Raw genomic sequence first — 17,772 nt, 5'->3', positions numbered from 1 at the left:
GCTCAGTTCTAACTGGTTCTCCTGCTCTTAGGTGACCTTGGGCAGGTTTCTATCATTTACCTCATGTATAAAAGAGGAGAACATAATAATAGTTCTGTAGTAGGTATGACAGAGAAATAGTTACATACAGCAAACTTTCACAGCGATGCAACCAGTGAAAATTGTGAAATTCTTAAGGTTCTGTCTTTAAGATGCCTTATGACAGTGAAATAACTATAGAAAATGATACGTTTTAAATGGGACTGTGTTTTGGGGGATATTAAAAGTGAAAGTGTTTTCAGACAAAATACAAATTCATAAGAATCTTTGTTAATATTCCTGAAAAAAAAACAAACCTATTTCCTTATGGAAAAGCGCAATTTTACACAGACTGTAAAACATCAAATTTTAAAGTCAGGTTTTTCCTTTGCAAAAATAGTGTTTAAGAGCATTTGAATGGCTTAAGGTAGAACTTTTGTCAGCAGTCTTCCTTACTTTTGTGAAATTTCCTTTATGTTTTGAGGAGGCCATTTGCATGAAAATTAAAGGGTCGTAATGGTTTTTGTCTTTGTCCCAAGAGAGCCTCTGTTATAGTTTCTGCTGTAAGGGAGACAAGTCTGATTTAATATAAGCTAGATATGTATACATGAAGTGTCTGCTTCATCATATATTTTAGTAACAAAAACTTTTCCTTTATCCTCTGGGTATTAAGTTCTATAAGGAGTATAATCAACAACTAGTATTTTCAGTATTTATTAGTAAGTTCAGGTTAACTGAAATTCTACCCAAGCCGTGGTTATTATGCCACTTACAGAAAGACAACCTAGGAAATAAATGCCTAACCTAATCTATTTGTTTACAGAGAAGACTGATTAAAATAATGGGAACTCAGCGTAAAATATTTTAATGCTCCTAAGTTTTTAAAAACTCTGATCTTTAAAAATGTTTGCAGTGGAAGCCTTGCGGATGCTAGATGTCCTCTATTCTTTTGTGCCTGACAGTTGCCAACCTTTATTTTCTTTGTTGAGAAGTGCGTTTAAAGTTGGTAGATGAAGACAATACCTTACACAGAACTAATTTAGATTTCAGCAAAGCCTTTTGCAAATTCTTTAATGATAGCCCTATCAATAACGTGGTGAAATGCAGGCTGTTTTGTGTTATTGTTAAGAGTTAAAGGCTAGCCAAACAGGACTTGGAAAGTTGTGATCAGCTGCATGATGATAGTGATAAGGTGCTTCCTTGTAGAGTACTTTAAGATTGTACTTGCCTACTATCTCCCATGTAGATTCTCTTAGAATCTTCATGTAGCCTCACGAGTCTGAGATTTGGCTCCTGCTTTAGGGCAGAGTGATGAAAGGCATCCCTTAGAATATTAGTAGGTGCTGTGGAAAAAGGGGGCAGTGGCCAAGTTATTTAGAGGACGCTGGAATAAAAAGGAAACAGGTTTCTGCACTGTAAAACTTCTCAGAAGTTTAGCATGCAGATTTACACTGTGAAACTTCACAAAAGCAGTAAGTGATCATCCTTTCCAAGAGAACGTTTGGAGGATGGATTTTTGGAGAAGGATCTGGAGTTAGGGATTCTCCTTTCAGACTGTTGCTTAGGGTAGGGGGTGGGGATTGGAGATGAGAAAGGAAACTGTAGGTGGAAGGTGGGGAGGCTGGAGACTTTGGAGGCCTTTGGCAAGGGGCCCTAGGCAAGGGTGACTTGCAGGCATTAGGGCAGAGGGTGGTGCAGTTCACCGAGACAGGGAATGTGGGTTTATGGACAGGGTTCAGGGCGGCAGGTGGGGGAGGTGATACACAGATGTTCAGAAACAGAAGAAGTTTTGAACATGAATAGCCATGTTTCTTGTGGTGTTTAGTGAATTTGAACCTAAAACATCTGTATCTTAGATGCACATCTATTCAAGTTTGGTATGGGGAGCACAGAATATTCTTTGGTAGAAGAGGCAGCACAGAATACTCATATTTTGCAACCTATGGTTACAGCTAAATGGTTTTTCAGTAAAGTAGGAAAAAAGGTCACTATTAGTAGTTTAAGTCCTATATATATACATATGTTTGTGTGTGTGTGTGTATGTTTGTATATGTATTTCAACTTGTCTTTTATCCACACTAAATTTTTTGGCTGGAATTACCAGATAAACACCTCAACTGTTGTAATTTGATTTATTTGCCCATGTTTTGTGATTGACTTTTGATTAGGAATTTATAGAATAATCTTTAAATAAAAAGTTACATACTAGATTTTAGTGTTCACAAATTGGGTATTGATTATATTATAAGAGGTAACATTTTTTTTATTTGTACTGGGCTATCTGCTTGGGATGCAGTGGTGAAATTGATAAAGTTCCTGCCTCCTGCGAACTTAAAATGTAGTGTAGAATACAGAGAAGTAAGAGGTAATTACAATACTTAGACAATTTAGGCATTACCTGTCATTATAGAGCCTTGTGATATCTATTGCCAGTTTATTTAGTAGAGCCATTCTATTATTTTTCTGTGTTAATTAATATAAGTTCTGTAGCAGAAGGACTTCCTATTCTCTTTTCCTGAGGGGAAGCTAGGGAGGATGGGGGTAGTGAGTGGCCAAGGGGGAAAAGGATGAGAGGCCTAAAGTAATATTGGTGCACAGAACTACAGAAACTGCGTCAGACTCTTATTTGGGTCATGGATTGTTGACACACATGAAAGGATTTGAAAAATGCATACATAATGATTTTAGCAGTTTTGTATATGAAAATGTACAAATGAAATTTTTACTAAGAATGAGTTAATATTCTTTAAGATATGTTTCTTTGTAGAGTGGTGGTTCTCAAAGCAGGGGGCATTTGGCAATGTCTGGAGACATTTTTGGTTGTCATAGCTGGATATTGGGAGTGCTACTTGCATTTAGTGGGTAGGTGTCAGGGATATTGCTAAACACCTTACAATGCATGGACAGACCTTCACCACAAAGAACTATCAAGCCCAAAATGTCAGTAGTGCCAAGGTTGAGATACCTTGGTGTAGAGAGAGACCTGGAATCAAATTCCAGCTCTGCCACACAGCTATATGGCCTGTGCCTCCGTTTCCCCAGTGTATCATTTGGATAATACTTTAATCAATCTTATAGGTTTATTAGGGTAAATAAGAGGCTTATGATGTGGCATCGAATTATATACTGCATAGGATTATGTAAATATAACCTATTATAATTATTTGTCTCTGAAATAAATTTATATAGAGAGCCAGTAGATATGATTATATATCTAAGAAAACCTGTGGGCCCCCTGAGGATGAGGACTGTGCCTGTTTTGTTTATCACTATAGATTCAATGACTGGTTGTAGGCTCAGGATGTAGCACGCACTTGGTAAATATTTGTTGAATGAATGAACACATAAATTGTCAGGACTCATCTCAAACTTCCTCCATTTACTGTTGAAAATAAAACTGTCTCTGCCGGAAGTCTTTATAGCAGAGGTACCACTACATAAGGATGTGTGTCAGAGTCCCTGCCAGCACTGAAATACGGAGAATGTAGTGCTGACATTCCCGAGTTGTCCTGCTGCCTCTCTATGGAGCTATGGACCATGTTAATTAATCAGGAGACATGAATCTTTACTTTTCAGAACTGACATTACGTTATTTGCATCACTAATCCATTTTAAGAATATCTTATTTTTTAAAAAAATAATTCTTAAATTATTTTTTCTGTGATAATTCACTTGATAACTTTAATTTCATATTGAGAAATGGTAACATTGATTGCATTTTCGTATGGTTTTTAATAAAGCCATGTATTAGATATGGAAAGCAGCTTCTGTATGCTTGAAAGACTCCAAGGTTTTTGGAGTTAGAAGATTTAGATTTAAACCCAACTTCATCACTTATCACGTCTTTGACCTTGGGCAAGTCACCCACATCACTAAGCCCTTCCTTTCCTCCTTGTCTGCCTCATCGGTCCCCAGGATTACTCTGAATATTAAATAAGTTAACGTTTATAGATATTCTTTGTAAATCTAAAGGCTGTATTATAGCATACATGTTGCTTTTATTTAGATGAAAAATAATTTCGTGTGATTGCTGCTTATAGTCTAGCTTCTGGACAAGTTATAGTCGGTACTGTTATAATAGCACCTAAAAAGGTAACAATTTTAATATAATGAGAAGTATTGCTTATAAAAGTAGAATATGTGCATATAGCTTAGTAAATGGAATTTTAGAATGTCTTCTAGAGCAATATTCTATAAATGACTCTAATTCAATTTTTTAATATAAATTTATTTGTTAGCTATGGAGACCAAAGGCTACCACAGTCTCCCTGAAGGTCTAGATATGGAAAGACGGTGGGGTCAAGTTTCTCAGGCTGTGGAACATTCTTCCCTGGGACCTACAGAGAGGACCGATGAGAATAACTACATGGAGATTGTCAACGTAAGCTGTGTTTCCGGTGCTATTCCAAACAACAGTACTCAAGGAAGCAGCAAAGAAAAACACGAACTACTCCCTTGCCTTCAGCAAGACAATAATCGGTCTGGGATTTTAACATCTGATATTAAAACTGAGCTGGAGTCGAAGGAGCTTTCAGCAACTGTAGCTGAGTCCATGGGTTTATACATGGATTCCGTAAGAGATGCTGACTACACCTATGATCAGCAGAACCAACAAGGAAGCATGAGTCCAGCAAAGATTTATCAAAATGTTGAACAGCTGGTAAAGTTTTACAAAGAAAATGGCCATCATCCTTCCACTCTAGGTGGTGTGAACAGGCCCTTGAGATCCTTCATGTCTGACTCTGGGAGCTCTGTGAATGGTGGGGTCATGCGTGCCATTGTTAAAAGCCCTATCATGTGTCATGAGAAGAGCCCATCTGTTTGCAGCCCTCTGAACATGACGTCTTCAGTCTGCAGCCCTGCTGGAATCAGCTCTGTGTCCTCTACCTCTGCCAGCTTTGGCAGTTTCACAGTGCATAGCCCTATCACCCAGGGGACTCCTTTGACATGCTCCCCTAATGTTGAAAATCGAGGCTCCAGGTCGCACAGCCCAGCACATGCCAGCAATGTGGGCTCTCCTCTCTCAAGTCCATTAAGTAGCATGAAATCCCCAATATCCAGCCCTCCGAGTCATTGCAGCGTAAAATCTCCGGTCTCCAGTCCTAATAATGTCACTCTGCGATCCTCTGTGTCTAGCCCTGCAAACATCAACAACTCCAGGTGCTCTGTTTCCAGCCCTTCCAACACGAATAACAGATCCACGCTCTCCAGTCCAACTGCTAGTACTGTGGGATCTATCTGTAGCCCTGTGAACAATGCCTTCAGCTACACTGCTTCTGGCACCCCTGCTGGATCCAGTGCAGCCCGGGATGTGGTTCCTAGTCCAGACACACAGGAGAAAGGTGCTCAAGAGATCCCCTTTCCAAAGAGCGAGGAAGTAGAGAATGCCATCTCCAATGGTGTGACTGGCCAGCTTAACATTGTCCAGTACATAAAACCGGAGCCAGATGGAGCTTTTAGCAGCTCATGTCTGGGAGGAAATAGCAAAATAAATTCTGATTCCCCATTCTCAGTACCAATAAAACAAGAATCAACCAAGCATTCATGTTCAGGCACCTCTTTTAAAGGGAATCCAACGGTAAACCCATTTCCATTTATGGATGGCTCATATTTTTCCTTTATGGATGATAAAGACTATTATTCTCTATCAGGAATTTTAGGACCACCTGTGCCCGGCTTCGATGGTAACTGTGAAGGCAGCGGATTCCCCATGGGTATTAAACAGGAACCGGATGATGGGAGCTATTACCCAGAGGCCAGCATCCCTTCATCTGCTATTGTTGGTGTGAATTCAGGTGGACAGTCCTTTCACTACAGGATTGGTGCTCAAGGTACAATATCTTTATCACGATCAGCTAGAGACCAATCTTTCCAACACCTGACTTCCTTTCCTCCCGTTAATACATTAGTGGAGTCATGGAAATCACATGGTGACCTGTCATCTAGAAGAAGTGATGGATATCCAGTTCTAGAATACATTCCAGAAAATGTAACAAGGTAAGTTGGTTTTTTTCTCCTTTTTTGAAAATCATGGCTTTATAAAATGTTGAAAAAGTTAGTATTTACAATTGATAAATTTAAACACGTTTCAGTTTACTGTTTTATTTTTGTTTTCAGCATGGTCACGTAGTGCCCCCTCTTTCCTTGTCGGTATAGTGTTACTGCTTTTTTGAAGTAGAGAAACAAAAAATTCTGAAAATCTTTTAGAAAATATTTGTGTTGATTGTGAAGGAGTGTATATGGGCATCCCCTCCCCCTTTCCACATTGCCTGTTGTAGGTATTTGGGAAAAGTTTGTTTTCTACTGCCTGTTACTATACTTACTGTAGCAGACTAGTGCTAGATTACTTTTTTCTCTAGCTGTACACTGGTTCACTAGAATTGTTTTAAATTTGTTTCTTTGTGGTCTTAGTCCTTTTCTTAGCTTTTTTTTTAATCACTTCATTGGTTGTGAAATATGAAATTGAACCCCAAATCTGTTACCCACAAGCTCTGCACCCTCTTTGTCCTTTTCTGTAGGTTAATTGTATGTAAGTCATGGTTTTCAATACAAATAAATCATTTCCTTAACTGTTGAGGGCTTTTAAAGACTCAGCACATCTGAAATTACTAAGTGGACAGTCTTTCTTTCTTACTTATATTGGAAGTGAAATATGTCACTGCAGTTTTGAGTTGGTACAACTATTAAGATCTTCAAGAAGACATACTTACTGTAAAATATCTCTCTTGACTTTCCTTTTTGCAGATAGCATATTGTATATATTTAGAAAAAACAAGGAAGAGGTTTTTGATATGACTAAAGGGTGGTTCTAAGTTATACAATGAATATTGCATTGGACTTTGCTTCAGTGCTGTTTTTATTACATGGTTGTGATAAATGATCCCTTTATTGAACATATAAAGAATAGATGTCCTAGATATAGTTCATTCCTTTGGCATTTAGGAATATGTGGATTTTTTCCTTAAAAACTTATGTTGTGGGAAATATGTTCATCCCATTAACAATATAGAGTTTACATGTATTTCTGTATCTTTCTCCTTCTATTCTAAATTTTCTTAGGAGCCAAAAGCTAAAACTTTAATTCGTGCATTCTTTTCCTTGTCATCGATTCAAGCCTCACTCCTCTTGCCTTTATGGAAGCAAACATTCCATTAAAGGATACATTATTATAGTCCTCGATAGCATGAACGATCATATTCTGATACTACCTCTGTCTCTTAAATTCTGAACCCTAATGCAAGATAGCCTAAGATAGCATTGCTTTCATCAGAAACAAACTCAGCATGTGGTCTCTTGCTAGTGCTTTGTTTTACTTTTAGAGAAGGAGATTTTGCACATGATGTCGATATTTTTGTAAGTGATTTTTGTAAGTGATGTTTTTAGTGAGTAAGAGGGAGTACAGCCTGGTAGTTATGAGTGTGGCTGCCCTGGCTGAAATCCCAGCCCTGCTACTTCATTGCTTTGTGTCCCTGTGCATATCCCTTCACCTCTGGGCTTTTAGTTTTCTCATCTGGAGGAAAAAGAAAAAAAAAAAAGAAAGAAGAATTCAATAGTACCCATCTTAAAGGTAGTCAAGATAATTGAGTTAATTTTGCATACCATCTGGTATGCAATAGGTATTATATACATTTTAGCTATTACTGTTAACATTTGATTAGTTTGCAGAATCTTTAGTTTTCATATCCTTTTGTTTTCATTATACAAAATTACAAAATGGTTTAAAGAAATATTTTATATGTAGTTGAAATTAATATTTGTTAATAATTCTTACTAAATTCTACTCTATTATTTTTTATGGTTAGGCATGTGTCATACACTTGCCACTACATACTTATTTGCTTATTTTATAGTTTTGAAGGCTATTGCTTTGGGTAGTGATATTTCTGGTAGCAATAGTAGAGATATAGTAGATAAAATCGTTAGTTCTCTGCTTTGTTCTGTTCTGCAGTCTATTTCTACTACTGAAATTGTAGGTTTTACACTCAATTCCTGAAGACCCTCCCGATGTTCTAGCGACCCATAGCGTTAAACATATTAATATGAATCAGTGACCTTGAGCGTACTCTGCGTTTGTGGGCACTGGAGGTGTTGTTCAGTGTCTCTTCTAGAGTATTCCAAAATTCTTTACATACGTGTTAATATAGTCAGAGGGGGTTCATTTTGTTTACGTACATGTTGGTATTATGCTAGTAGTATAAGTTTTCCAAAAACTTTAATTGTTAAGCTTTAATGTTATGAAGTCTCTTACAGCTTACTGATTCTTGACAGCTTTTTCTGGTGAGTATTATCCAAACCTATTTGTTTTGATCATTCTCAGAATAAAGGCTCAAGAATCAGAAGGTATTTAGATATTTTTCTAGATTTCAGTCCATATGTTATAATATTTAATTTAACCTTATCCATGCTTCATCACTGGTCTCTTTTTTAGTCTTTTGAATCAAAATCCAGCCTTTTGGTCTATATCTTAATGTGGGATGATGATACCCCATTCTGGGGGATGTGCAGTAAATTAAAGAATTACAGGTTGTGGAGGATCAAGGCAGTGTGTGGCTGTTCCTAGGTTTCGTAATAACCTTTGTCTTTAGATTGAACTCTAAACTGTTTTCTAGTAGGTCTCAGAGTGTTGTTTGGGATTCCTGAGACCCTCTTAAGGAGATTCGTGAAGTGAAAGATCATGCATTGGTAAATGATCCATTCAAAATGGAGGATAGACCGGTGGCTTTTAATGTAATAGTGTATGAAAAGTTCACTAATATGGTTTCAGATCCACATTGCAACTAACCGTTAAGAAATTACTCACAGGCAGTTTTCAATGTAGTATCAAAGAATCACATCTGCAGTTATCTCTAATGACCATTAAAATGCTCGTCCTTTTTCCAACAACATATCCGTGTGAAGCCAGATTTTTTTCACACTTGAACCAAAACCTATCACCACACATTGAATGCAGAAGTAGATATGAAAATACAGCTGTCTTCTATTAAGTGAGACAATAGACTTGCAAAAATGTAAAACAGAGCCACTCTCCTCACTCAAGTTTTTTGTTTTGGGAAACAGGTTTTTTTCCCCCCATAAACATATGCTTTTGTTAACATGTAATGACTTCTTAGTTTTAAATGATTTAAAATGAATATTAGTTTTAATTTCTAATACGGTAAATACCATTAGATCTAACTTACACGAACAAAAGCTTTTTGGTATCCTCGTTACATTTTAAGAGTGGAAAGATGTCCTAAGACCCAAAAGCTGAGAATTGCTGGTTTCTTTTATGCTGTACACCCATTAGAGGTTAATGAAAAAAGAAGTTATTATTTTATTTGTGTTAGCCTCACTGAATATTATGCTGATGAAGGAGTACTCTATTCAAATAAGAAAAATGAATCTCATCTAGTTAATTTTTCAATCTGATAGAAGTGAGTAATGGCTGTGAAGTGTGTGTTGTCCTCATCTCCGTCTGTGGGCATCCTGTGAGAGCAGTGACGAAAGCCATCTGTCTGTTAATCATTTCTAGTGAGTGGATTGCCTGGCCACCAAAGTGTAAAGTAAATTATGACAGAAGCTGAATGTAAAGCTTTGAGGATGGACACTGGACCTGGTTGTGTCATGTAGATTGGAGTTTCCCTGTCAGCTAGGACACAAACAAAACTGTGACCTTGGTGAGTCACAGCTTCTCTGGGCCTCAGTTTCTTCATAAAAAGTGACCGTGTTGAACTCCATGCTCTTCAGGGTCTGCCAGCAAAACTATTAAATGGCTGTGAAGTTTCCTTGGAGTTCTGTCTGTTAAAAATCAAAATAGATTATCCTTTAACATTTTTGCTTATCTTGTTTCGAGTATTTTTGAATCACAGGCGTAGCTCTGTAGTTTCCAAGGTGTTCTGGATAGAAAAATGTCATTGTCATTTATCATTAAAAGCAAGTAGGGGTGAGTTATTTTACTTTGAAAAGCAGAGGTTGTTGTTCTTGTTGTTGTTTTTAATCAGGTCTTTTATAAAATTTGATACGACGAATTTCTCATTCTTTTAATTTACACTCTTTTGAAAGCAGTGTTTTTCTGTTGACACAACATTGATGTTTATGGCGATGGTCATAGTCACTTTGATAGCATCATAACACAGCACTAACATTGACTTAGACCTTTGAATATAAAGTTCACTGTTTCAAAGGGCATATTCTGGTAGGCTTCAAGACAGGTAATCAGGTGTTTATCTTAATCTGTGCTGTATTTTTTTCCATGATAGAAGGAAACAGTTTAGTAAATAACCTACAGTTGTTTTTTATTTTTCAATTGTCCCTAGAGTTTTTTAAAACTCACCTTCTGTAATAAAGCAAAATCTTCAGAATTCAAGGAGTTACAAAAGTTACCCAGTCTCTTAGCAAACTTTCTGAGTAAACCATTGAAATCTAAATCTCTCTGTGTAATGCAAAGTATGAAAGAATGATTGGGGGGGGGGGCGTAGAATTGGATGGATTATTGGTGCTTACTATAATAAATCATTAAGAATTACTGAGGTCATTTGGAAGTGAAAACATGGAACTTTCTTTATCTTATTATTTGTCTCACAATATTTTGATTTTGAAATTGCTAGTGTACCTAGAATCTCTCCCGGTTAGTATTCTAAATAATATTTTTAGAAATGATTTCACAGTGAGACTTACTTCTCCTGATGATTCATTCACTTCCATTCATTTATGGTATTTCTGGTGAGAGTAGTGATAATTTTATTGAAAAAAACCCTTAGTGTTTTTTAACGAATAAATCAGTATGTACAGCGCACTCTGATAAATTTTGCTTTTAACATTGCCAGTGTCCTAGGTTTATGGGTACGTCCACCTTTTATCATCTAAAGTATTAGTATACTTAGAACTGTTTACTTTATACTTAAAAAATGGAGATAAAAGCCCTGGTTTCAGTTAAATAAACTCAAATTATTCAACTTCAGGCTGTTTGCCTGTACAACAGTGTTGTGCTAAAACTAGGACGTGGAGGTGTAGCATTTATGGATTTGATGCCTTTTGTACTATTGAAATTCTGGATGTGTCTGACCTTTTCTATACTTGCAATGTTTAGAGTAATACCAGATGTTATGTTGATCACAAGTAATTTAGGAGTAACACTTCACTTCCCCTAATGTGTTGATGTCATCAATTTTTTCCTCCAAAATAATATTTTTTTCCAAGCTTTCAACTATTGCTTTAGTTTCATGCTACTCATCTGATAAAATTTCAGCTCTCCTGCCAAATAATGTATCATTTTCTTTCATTTACTAAATTCAAATCAAGAGAAAAGTATTTGCTTCATTATTAAATTTAAATATAGCCATTAAACTGTATATTTTTGTGGACTGCATTCCAAAGTTTATTAGTGAAAACCCAGGAAATATAAGTATGGTAAATGTATAGGTCTTAATCTTAAATTTTAGAATTTCTAGTTTTAAACTTGTCAAGTATAGGCTTTGTTTACAGTTTTAAGAGTTTTATTTTGTTCTTTATATAGTAAACTAATGATGAAGTTAAAATGTAATTACATATAAGCACCTGTTACTTAATTGATGCCTGGAAACCTCTGGATTTATGATTGTCAGTGGTAAGGCCTAGGCCAAAATTTCTTTGTAGAAAAGAGGTAGAAATTCCTTATATTTATGCAAGAAATAGAAAAGCCTAGTAAAAGGAAGGAAAGAGAACAAACACAAAGTAATTTGAATACTTAAAAATTCCCTAGGGAGAGAGAGTGAGCTAATAACTGGTGATCTGAATTCATAACTGTGGCTGTGATTTAATTTTATTAATGAGGATGCCTTCATTGGTATGTATCCTCACCTTATAGATTAGGAGTTGTTGAGACATAAAAATTATAGTCTAAAATAAAATGAAATAAGGTTTATAATGGGCAAAGTCAACTTTGGGTATTCTGACAGTATAAGATTATCTAGGCAAGTTTTGGAAAATAGAGAGGTGGGAGGGATAGTGTCAGAATTGATATTATCCTTAGTCTTAAAATTTTTGCAGGGAGTAGGAGTGGTCATTTCCTGATGGAGGGAGTTACATGAGCAAAACTTAGAGATCTGCAGAAAACACTGAATGTTGTCAGGCTGTATGGCTGACTGTGACACACAGGGAACTGGGGGGAAGAAAGCCTGGAAGAGGTTAGTTAGTTGAAACTAGAAATGAGTGGAACTTAAAAGGCACACTAAGAAATTTGTACTTAATTTGGTAGGTAATGAGGAACTATTGAAATGTTGGAGCAGGGAAGTGGCATGAGCTGAAGTGCACTTTGGAAAAACTTTAATTAGGCAGTGGTTGTGGGGTGGAGCCTTGTCAAGAAGTTATTGCAACAGTACAGGGGGATGGGACCGTGACTCTCTGTCCAGAGTAATGAAAAAAAAAAGGGGACAGATGTGAGATATTACAGAAGCAGCCCTTGAAGGAGTTGATTTTTGTATAAATTATTTTTTATTTTTGAGATAATCACAAACTTAAACAAAATTAAGTCCAGTATGAAGAATTATAAAGAAGGACATTCTCTCACATAGCCACAATACAACCCTCAAAATCAAGAAATTAACATTAAGTTACTTGCTTTAGACCCATCTTGTTTTTTTTGTTATTGTTTTGTTTTGTTTTTGTTTTTTTGTTTTTTTTTTGCCCCAGTCCTGGGGTCAGCTATTTTTCCAAGGATTGTCCCCATTCCCACAGATACTCTCCTGCCTATGCTTGGGGCCTAACTCCTGTTCTGGGTCACAGGGCCTCATTCCCCCAACAGATGCCCTCCTTATTCCACTCCAGCACAGACTCCCCCTGCTGGGCTGTCCTCTCCCTGCTTGGGTTCTGGTACTCTGCACTAGACCTTGTGTACACATGAATCCTCCTCCCCACCCAGCGCTGGGCATCAGAGCTACCCTGGGGCTTGGTGGCCCACTATGGGCCATGGCAGCTGTCCACACCCTACCCTCTACTGTGGATCTCTACTTTGCTATGTCTTGCCTAATGGTTTTAGGACTGGAGTGTGAAGGAAGAGAAAGGAGAGCACTTGAAACTTCTGTAGAAATGGAGGGAGGGTCAAGTATGTGGAAAATGAGGGAAAACTCAACATGTAAGTTTGACTGTCATGGATAATGGTGCGCAATAAGAGAAATGGAGAGGTCAAGAAGAATAATAGCCTTGGAGAAGAAGTGATGATTTATCTTGGACACACGAGTTCTCAGTCCCAGACTGCCTCTGACTGGGAGAGTTCTCTCCATAGGTGGAAATGTTGATCTGGAGGTGTAGGAGGCCTGTTCCTAGAAGTGGCGGTTGAGGGGGTCAGTGTGGGTGCTGTTGCCCATGGAGAGAATGTATATATGACTCAAATATAGTTTAAAGTGCATTCTGCTAGGAATTTGGAGGAACAGAACCCCATTTAGGACATGAGCAACACATCCTAATAAAGGAGACAGGGAGTTGTTTAGAGAATCAAGATAGTGCCGACTCATGGATGCCAAGGGGAAGAATCATGTAGTCTTAGATTTTCCAAATTAGAAGGCTCTAAGGCTATCTATGAATCCAGCTCTGAAACTAAGGTCCAGAGAGATTACATGCCTTTTCCAGGATCATACAAAGCAGTTGGAAACAGAGCTGGGAGTAGATCCTACCCTTTTGTCTATTACATTATCCTTTCCTTCGGTAGGAGGTTGTGGTTCAAAACCTGATGATGGGGTGAGGAGGACCGGAAATTGGACAGAATAGTTGGTTCTGGTGATTTTTCAAGAAGGAATTCTGTGGAGTGGTGGGAATGGGAATGACTGTGATTAGCTAAGGAGCTTATAAGTTAGCAAAGTTAGCAAGGAAGAGGAGAGACTTGGGGGATGTGGGCACAGTGTTTACCCTTGGGAGGCATCTGTTCAGTGGTAAAGAGAAAGGGTGTTAGAGGAGATTGTAGCACAAAAGTGCTGCAAGATCAGAGTAAGGGTTGTGTTGGACAGGCGAGCTGTGAAGAGGTGACGGAGGAGACTGGGCCCTGATTGAGCTACAAGGTGTAAGTAAGAAGGAGGGCAAATGATTGATGGGGGCAGTGTCCTGGGACGCTGAGAATAAAAGGGAGACTGCAGTTAGCCACGGGGTCAGATATTTAACTGCCCCGTTGAACCAATGTGTGTAAGCAGTTACTGGCAGCCAGCGTCACTGTTTCTGCAGATACGGAAACTGAGGCCCAGAAGGTCTACGTGATTTGCCTAAGGCACATAGCAAAGGTAAATGAAGAAACAAATACTTGAGATAGAGAAGAAAACTGAATGTCCTAACAAAAAAAATAGACAGATGGATCTTTTAAAAACATAAATCAGATTATGTGGCTGATGTAAAGCCCTCTGGCTGCTTCTCATTGCAAGCAGCATAAAGTAAACTAATCCAGGGCCTGAAAAGCACTGAAATATCAGACCTCTGACTACTTTATTTAGTATCTGTTTTTTTCCCTTGCTCAGTCCCCACACTGACCTTTCTGTGGCTCAGATCAACCAAGCCCCCTTCCCTCTGGGGGCCTCTATACTTAGTATTCTCCCAGCCAAGAAGGCTCTGCCTCCAGAATTTGGTTGCCTGTCCCTTCTTATCACTTGGCATTAGCTCAGATGTCACCCTCTCAAAGAGACCTTCCCTGACATCCTGTTTAAAGTGGTGCCACCCCCCCAACCTTCTAACAAAACATCACCCGCTTTTGTTGTCTTCATAGTGCATACCTATCAGAAGTTACCTGTTTACTTGGCTTCCTCCAGTTAGAATGCAAACTTCCTGAGAGCAGGGCCCTTAGCTGTCCTGTTTACTAGTACATTTGCCATACCCAAAACAGTGCCAGGTGCATTGTTGGTGTTCAGTAAATCCCCACGGAACGAACGAATGAATTGGTTATCAGAGGAACTTGTGGTAGGCATATATCTAGAATGACTAGTTAAGTGTTGGTGGTTGTGGAAGACTAGTACAGTTATTGTCAAATAACCAAGTTCTGTGGAGGTTAATAAAAAATTGTGGTGACCTGCATCAGCATATTTTTAAGGATTTTCACAAAAATAATCAACAGACGCTCTTGTTTTTTCTAATCTCAACATAGTAAGGTAGTTGGTAATGATGTAGTACAAGCTATATGGTGACATAGTCTTTATTTTGAGGTCATTTATTTATGTTTAATTTGCAAACAGTAAAATTCACCCTTTTTGGTGTGCAATTCTGGAAATTTGCCAAGTGTATAGTCCTATAACTGCCACACATTCAAGATAAGAATAGTTGTGTCACCCAGTAAAATTCCCTTGTGTTGTTCCTTCTCAGTCAGCCCCTCTCTTCATTCCCAAACCCTAGCGACCATTTATACGTCCCCCATTTTTGTAGAATTGTTTTTTCTAGGTTGTCATATAAATGGAATTACACTTCTTACAGCCTTTTGATTCCGGCTTCTGTTACTTAGCATAACACGCTTGACATTCATCCCCGTCATTGCATGTATTATTAGTTTCTTTTTAGTGCTGAGTAGTATTCCATTTATGGCTATACCACAGTTTGTTCATCCATTCACCTGTTGGGTTGTTTCCGGTTTTTGCTGTTACAAATAAAGCTGCTCTAAATATTGACATACACATCTCTGTGTGGACATGTGCTTTATTTTCCTTCGGTAAATACCTGTAGGTGGAATGGCTAGGTCATATGGTAGGTGTAGGTTTAATTTTTAAGAAACTGTCCAGCTGTTTTCCGAAGTGGTTGTACCGTTTTACAATTCCACCAGCAGTGTGTGAGAGGTCGGATTCCATTACATCCTTGCCCACACTTGAGAGAGTCCATCTTTTTTAGACATTATGATAGGTGTGTAGTGATAACTCATTGTCATTTAAATTGGCATTTCTCTAACTCCTGAATGATACTGAACATTTTGTTCATGTGCTTCCTTGCCATCATAGGCCTCCTTCTCATGCCTGTTAACTCTTTTGCCCATTTTTACCGGGTTGCTTTCTTCTTGAGTTCTGTTATCAGTGGATATTAATGTAAACTTTTTGACAGAAGACCTAGAACCAAGAGAAAGGTAGCTATTTAAATTTCTGGGTTAACGGGGGAAAATAATAGATAGTTTTCAAATTATTTAGTACCTACTGTGTTCTTAATGTGGGTGAACAAACCACATGTCTTCCTTATCTTTCCCTCTAACTGGGGAGATGACTCACATGAGTTTTATACAGCTTTTTTTTTTTTTTTTTTGGTTCTGTAATTATGTGTTTGATTGCATGATGCAAATAAGAACTGTTTCCAAAGATTAGAAAAGAAAGAGTTCTATGTGGGCTGGAATAGCCAAGGAAAGCTTCATAAAGTAGGTGAAGATTGGTGGTATTTGGTGGGGAGTAGAGATATCTCAGAGGAATAAGCAACAGCACAGGCCAGGTGTTTGGACAGAGGACAAATGAAGCCTGCTTGGATGTTTTAGTGGTATTTAGAGAAAACTAGATTATAGAAGTCTGTGAGTGCCAAAAAGAAGTGCTTGACACTTTTAATGTAGCATTATTAAACATTCTTGTAACCTGGGAGTGACATAAAAGGGTAGAAGGGTAAATATGGTAAGGGAGATAAGAAATAGTGACTGAAACAAGTAAAAGCAATTGAAAGGCTATCATATTGGTAATTGAGGCTGAGAGGATATGTGCCTGATTTGCGGAATGGTGGGCAAGGGATGAAGTTAGAGTTTGAAGGAAGAAATAATTGAATGCCAGATTATCGGACCCAAAGCCTGTTGTTCCTTTCCACTATACCACTGAGCCATATGTGCTAACAGCCCCACAAAAAGTAGATTGCCACAGGGTATAAGGGATAAAAATAGTAATAAGGAGAAAATTTGAGCGTAGTTATGACTCTAAGAGAAAAGGAGTGAAATAATTTTATTTGGATGAAGGAAAACCTGATAATTTTGATCCCAAAATAGGGTACTTTTTATTAGGCTAGGGAAAAAAAAAAATACCCCTGGGAAATAGAAACAGGAAGAGCTGACTCCTGGTTTGACAAAGTTGGAAAGCAAAAGATGATGTAAATGAATCAGAAGTGTTGGCATATGGAATTGAGACATGCGCACACGTTTATAAATGAGCAGAATCCTATCTTCTTTGGAGGGCCATTTCTTCTGTCCTCAAGTAACTGGTGTTTGAATTAACAGTGCTGTTTCCAAAACTGGAAATGTGCTCATTTTCTTCCATCACGTGTTACAGTTTGTATTTACTTAATAAATATTTTTCTGATAAGTTTGAGAAGAGATTCCAAGTGCAAAGTTTGGGAGTGTAGAGATTTTAAATGGGAGCAGATATTCTTTAACTTACTCCAATTTAGATTCTCCCTGTACTTTTGAAATGGAAATTATGTTCAGAGCAGCTTTTGTTCTCGAAAAGGAATATATGGTCCCACAATACAAAGTATTTTTTTTTCTCTGTTTCTTCATCATTTTCAGACCCAACCGAGGCAAATGTATATGGGAGGTATTCCTTTGAGACTTCTGGAAGCATTTGAGTTTTCTGTATGTGGCAGAAATACGATAATTTTGTTGACATATACTCTGTATTTTGGACTTGGTTGCTATGATTCAGGTGAAAACAGCACCCCCCCCCCCCCCCCGCATAATGTTTTTTAGCAAACTGAAAAAACTGACAGATGGGTACAGTAGGGGAAGGAGAGGTTATAAGCACGGTAACCTTTCCTAATGAAAATCTAGAGCTGAGAACTCTTATATAACTTCTGTACCACTCTGTGGGAGGGTCTTAGGTG

At 37.9% G+C, this 17,772-nt stretch overlaps 1 protein-coding gene across 6 annotated transcripts in view; it reads left to right on the top strand.

The window, feature by feature from the left end:
* Window positions 1–17,772, top strand: part of NR3C2 (nuclear receptor subfamily 3 group C member 2) — a 323,767-nt gene that overhangs the window by 3,830 nt on the left and 302,165 nt on the right. For all 6 annotated transcript variants that reach the window (XM_087866499.1, XM_087866500.1, XM_087866498.1 and 3 more), the window contains exon 2: window positions 4,257–6,015. In XM_087866499.1, coding sequence (XP_087722625.1) covers window positions 4,259–6,015 — 1,757 coding nt within the window. In that variant the 5' untranslated portion in view covers window positions 4,257–4,258. The remainder of the gene's footprint in view (window positions 1–4,256; window positions 6,016–17,772) is intronic.

Source organism: Ursus americanus, chromosome 13 (assembly GCF_024610735.1).
Source record: "Ursus americanus isolate L20-20 chromosome 13, mUrsAme1.1.p, whole genome shotgun sequence".
Classification (NCBI taxonomy): Eukaryota; Metazoa; Chordata; class Mammalia; order Carnivora; family Ursidae; genus Ursus; species Ursus americanus.
The sequence above is the reverse complement of the archived record's forward strand: the minus strand, read 5'-3'. Positions and strand labels throughout refer to the sequence as shown.